This window comes from Maylandia zebra, linkage group LG9 (assembly GCF_041146795.1).
Source record: "Maylandia zebra isolate NMK-2024a linkage group LG9, Mzebra_GT3a, whole genome shotgun sequence".
Classification (NCBI taxonomy): domain Eukaryota; kingdom Metazoa; phylum Chordata; class Actinopteri; order Cichliformes; family Cichlidae; genus Maylandia; species Maylandia zebra.
This window is the reverse complement of record NC_135175.1, coordinates 14,803,630-14,808,951: the sequence shown is the minus strand read 5'-3', so window position 1 is coordinate 14,808,951 and position 5,322 is coordinate 14,803,630. Positions and strand designations below refer to the sequence as shown.

General features: G+C 38.7%; 1 protein-coding gene across 1 annotated transcript; it reads left to right on the top strand.

The window, feature by feature from the left end:
- Positions 1–464: 464 nt before the first annotated feature.
- On the top strand, positions 465–5,108 carry LOC112431840 (myelin-associated glycoprotein-like). The gene is made up of 7 exons (XM_024800575.2): positions 465–553; positions 759–824; positions 1,002–1,385; positions 3,335–3,640; positions 3,760–4,020; positions 4,190–4,265; positions 4,399–5,108. Exons 1-7 carry the CDS (start codon positions 541–543, stop codon positions 4,517–4,519), a joined length of 1,227 nt encoding a protein of 408 aa, XP_024656343.1. The 5' UTR covers positions 465–540; the 3' UTR covers positions 4,520–5,108.
- The last annotated feature ends 214 nt before the right edge of the window (positions 5,109–5,322 follow it).

Here is a 5,322-nt window from a genome sequence, read left to right as displayed (position 1 = left end):
ATTTCAGGCTGTTCAAAAAGGCTCCTCGGAGCCTCTGCCTGAAAATGAGAGCACATTGTGTCAGAAATCCTCCGCTCTTGTCCAGCTCTTCAGAAAACTTGTCTGGAGCAGGCACAGGGTGCTTGTGAGGCAGAAGAGGAGGGGAGGAGGGAAGAGGGCAGGCAGCAGCGGGGAGGCGTGTTGCTGGCAGCTCCGAAAGAAGATAGCAACATACATTTTAATTCAGTCACAACCTGTAACAGGGCTCTCTGCACCTTGGTTTTATGCTGCAGCATCTTCAAATGCCGCTCCAGCAGGTCTGCTGTAATTATAATTCCCGCTGCACCAGGTTTAACTTAAGGGCATTTAAGGAGTCTAAGATGTCTTGCAGGGTGGACAAGTCATTTTAGACTCTGACTTCCTCTTTTGCATGTTAAGCAGGAAGCATAATACTGACTGTTTCACACTTGTTGTCAGTGAGTATCTTTATACTTCCTCATTTCTGACATGACAAAAAGTAGTTCAGTTGGGTTATTAGAATTCTGCTAAAAAAGACCTGACATGAACTCGTTGGGTAAGAAAATATTTTGTGCTTTTATTTCTTAGTTTTGTGATACTGAAACTTATTCTGTTGTTTTTCTTTTACCGTACTGACAGATATTATTGTGTTTACTAGTGCTTTACTTGTAGTCACGAAAACACGAGTTATTATAGTTTCATTTTTATTTATAGTTTTTTGTAGTTATATTATTAAATTAACAAGTTTTCTGCCAACCCAGGGAACAAGATTCTGTCTATGAACATGGTGAAAGTTGGCATGATACTGATTGTCCTCTTTGTTCCAGGTGAGCTGTTTATTCAGTTATTCAAAGATATTATAAGGGTAATTTATACTCTACATTAATTTAGAATTATGCCAAAAGACCATTATAGATGGAGCCATCTGCTCATTCCCTGATTGAAAAATATCAGCACACACTGTTAAACGGAGGGGAAAAATGTCTATAATGCTGTATTTACAGATGCTTTGGCTGACTGCCCTGATGAAGCAGACCTCTTCATAACTGCACCAAAGAAGCTGGAAGCACTGAGTGGATCTTGTTTGAAAATCCCATGTAGCTTCAGACTCAAAGATGAACAGAAGTTTAAGAGCACAAGAAAAATCTTTGGAGTGTGGATAAAAAAGGATTCCAGAATTGTCATTTATCCAAACAATGTGATCTACAACAGTAGTGGAGCAGTTAACATCTATCCAATGAGTATTACTGGGAACCTGAGTCAGAGAGACTGCACCACTCTGTTTACTAATTTAACCACCACATACACAGACACATACTTCTTCAGAGTAGAGAGTGAACCATTCAAGGCGACAGCTCATTGTGATCCTCTTCAAATAACAGTCAGAGGTAAAGATTTTTTTCAAATTAGTTTATAGTTCAATATTTTAATAATCGCTCTTCATGAACTGGCATATATGTCTGTGGAGACCAAAATTAACAATACTATCATAATGAGTATCCAGACTGACAGCTGAATATACATATATTTATATTTCCATAATTCCATCAAAAGCTGTAAATAAAATTAGAATGAAATGATCTGCAAAACATTTACATCCTTTATTTAATTAATGTGACGAGAGGAAAACAAAGTTACTTTAAAGTAATATTCTTGGGTTTTTTTGGGGTTTTTTTGGTTTGTTTCAGAACAACACAGGCTTAAACTGTAGCAGTTAAGCACTTTTTTGCTACAGAGACATTCTGTTATTGCACTGTTTAGACACTGTGGTTTGACATTTTCATGCTGAAAAGACCATTTAGTGCCACCTATGTTTCTCCAAAGAAAGTTAAGCATGTGAACAGGTTAGAGTGTAGCACAATTGTAGTCTGTACTGGTAGGGCACTTATGAAGAGTGGAAATGTGGCCGGTTCAGATACCTGTGCAGGTATGGAGATGTCTAGGAGAAAAGACAGCTGAATTTTTAAACTGATTGTTTATTACAATCATGGAGACTGAGAGGATGCCTATGGAGAACAGGAGATAGAGATAGGTGAAAAAGATAGAGCCAGCAAAATAAAGTGGTTTTCAGAAGTGTTCCTGTGCCTATGCCATTAATGATTATTAGAGAAATTAAGAAACTAGAAAACCTTAAGTATTTAAAGTAAAGATTACTTCCAATTCATTGCATGGTGTTTTTCCTTTGCATTCTCTAGAGCATTTCTGTTTTTTTGGAAAAAGGTTTGTGATTTTTCTGCTGCTGTTATATTCATACCCACAGACTTCAGTGTTCACATGTCCAGTGTTGGGGAGTAACGGAATACATGTACCGCCGTTACGTATTTAAAATACAAAATATGAGTAACTGTATTCCGTTACAGTTACCGTTTAAAAGGGTGGTATTCAGAATACAGTTACTTTGTTGAAATAAATGGATTACACTGCGGTACTTTCCTGTTTCATATTGTCACGGGTCAGGACTGTTTGGGTTTTGTTTGACAGCTACGTTCTGCTGTTCCAGGCGGCAGCGTTACGGTTGCCATGGTTACAGGGCGACGCTCTCTCTCTCTCTGCGACTGTGTGTTTCCTGGGTGAGAGAGCACCTTTTCGTTGTTGTGCTAAGCTAACAGGCAGAATGCTACAAGCATAGCTCTAAAGAATGTAGCATCATGGCCAGTGTAGTCCGTGTTGCAGAGAGAATGGACTGCCATACACATTATGGGTCTGTGAGCGCGAGGAGGGAGAGAGAAAAAGGGGAGTGGAAAGGTACGAGTTGTCATCGAGGAAAAACGGGAGCTGGAAGCATGTAAATATAATAATAACCACTGCAGCCAAGAAGAGTGCCTGACGAGCCCAGTTGTAAGTAAGCTATTAAGACTCGACTGTACACCGTGTTCGTGTTTTCCTCCGAAAACAATAAGTTCCGTTGGAGCAGTCTTTCAACGCCTCTCTCTGTCTGTCGCAAGAAAAGTTGACCCACACAACAAAGTAAAGCTAGTTTTCGGCTACGAGCCGACAGGGACCCCGCCGTATTAGTCAGAGGTCCCTTTACTACAGTTCGGAGTCGCGGACCTTCAGTAATAGTAATAAATCACACAGCAATAGTACATTCACGTTGTTGTAAAAAGCATGATAATATATTAAGTAATCCAAAGTATTCAGAATATGTTACTGTCATTGAGTAACGTAACGGAATACGTTACAGAATACATTTTGGGGCATGTATTCTGTATTCTGTAATGGAATACATTTTAAAAGTAACCTTCCCAACACTGCACATGTCTTACCAGAGCTAAATTACCTCTTCGTGACTTGATGATCTGTGTTGTTTATATAGATATATCATTTCAAACCACAGATTCTCCTTGGAGGCCCAATATTACAATCCCAGGTGATCTGAAGGAGAAGGAGTCTGTCACTATAACCTGCTCAGCTCTCACTCCCTGTCCACACTCCTCTCCTCAACTCACCTGGAATCTCCAACAAGACTCTCACAACAAAATAGAAGAAAACACAGATGGAAGCTTTACAACTAAAATCCAGCAGAACATCACTCTGTCAGACACATATGATGGAAAGAAGATCAGCTGCTCTGCCAGATATCCTGTGAACCAAGGAAACGACACCAACACAGCAGAGACAGAAGAGACTCTCAGTGTTTCATGTAAGACAATCATAGTGTTTTTATGGATCCTGTGAGTAAACTATGAGTAATGGAATATTAAATGTTTATAATGGATAATAGGAATCCGTATTAGAGCTATTTCCCCCCTTTTTTTCCAGTGCTCCCCAAAGAAACCACAGCATTTATCAACCCATCAGGTTCAGTGCCAGCAGGCAGTCAGGTGAACCTAGCTTGTTATAGTAAAGCCAAACCTCCAGTCCGCAGCTTCACCTGGTTCAAGAAGAGCAGAGATGGAGCTGTAAAAGTATCTGAAGGAGAGATTTACAGCTTCGATGTAACAGATGGAGGAGTTTATTACTGTGTGGCCACTAATGAGCTGGGTAATCAGACATCAGCAGAGATTTGTGTGAATACTGAAGGTAATGTTAACCAGTATTCATTCAACTGAATGCAAAGAGGCATTTGGCATTCCTGTTTATGGATTATTGTTGTCTTGTCTATGACACTCTTAAAGAATCTTTGTGATTGCTGATTGTTCGACTTTTCTTCAGGAAGGCAAACTTTAAAATCTTTTGTTTGAACATTCAGGTGGTATTGGTCTCTTTGCTCTACTGCAGACTGCAGGAATCACAGTGCTTGTGATCACACTGGCCATCTTTGAGTGGTGAGACAAATCTTTCTGTGATATTCTCATTTTTTAGTGTGTGTGGGCTACATTTCATGGATCTTTATTGTTCATCACTGCCAAACCAAACAGAAACTAAAGCTTTTTTATTGTTTGTTTGTTTTTATTTCAGCTGCTTCAGATCAAGACGCTCCAACAAATCAGAGATAGGAATTTGCCAAATGAACACTTACTTAACAACTGAACAACTAAAGTCTATGCAAGTCGCAAGAGGAGGGGAAACTCCAGTTTAAAATACAATATGAAACTATTTTTTAACGCTTAAGAGTTGGTTAACAAGAATTTAGGATGTTTGTAGATTTCTTTATAGTGTGGTGTTCAAATATTTTTAGTCAAATTATTAAATAAAATAATGGCCATACTGGCTCAAAATGTATACCACCAGAGCTTAACTGGTTGCTTGTCTCACTCAGATTATTCATATTAGGACAGCATGCTTTTAGACCAGTTCATACTAGAACTGCCTCAGCACATATAAGGGATCACTGGTTAATAAATATAGATGATAGGAAACTAGACAGGGTTGTGCTTTTAGATGCTACTGTGTTCAAGGTCATTGACAACAGTGTTTTAATAACAAAATGAAATGTCTATAATGATGTGTTTTGTGTGTGTGTGTGTGTGTGTGTGTGTGTGTGTGTGTGTGTGTGTGTGTGTGTGTGTTTATGGTTGTGTGGATTTGTCACGTGTGTTGTGTTTTACTTTTTTGTAATACTTTTATGATCTTCTGCATGTAATCTGCCAGGCCCTACAGATGCAAATAATCTTAAGCTAACTCTGGTACAAAACATTGAATCACAACACTTGTGTTAATATTGTGCATTTTTCCTTTTCAAATAAAATCAATTAATAATAATAATTGAACCTAGGTGTTGTTGTATCTCAGATGAACAACTGTCTTTCTGGGTGATGGTGAGCATTTCTAAATAGCAGCTTTTCTGACAGTATGGAAAAATCTTGTGGCGTTCCAAAAGTGAATTGTTTTTTTTAATGATTTGCCGGCTGAGGTGGTTATATACACTGATGATCCTTTTTT

What these genes read in the sequence shown, in the direction of transcription:
- LOC112431840 (XM_024800575.2), top strand. An exon ending in AGAGACTCTCAGTGTTTCAT is followed by an intron (nt 3,641 to 3,759) that starts GTAAGACAATCA and finishes CTTTTTTTCCAG; the next exon opens with TGCTCCCCAAAGAAACCACA. An exon ending in GATTTGTGTGAATACTGAAG is followed by an intron (nt 4,021 to 4,189) that starts GTAATGTTAACC and finishes TTGAACATTCAG; the next exon opens with GTGGTATTGGTCTCTTTGCT.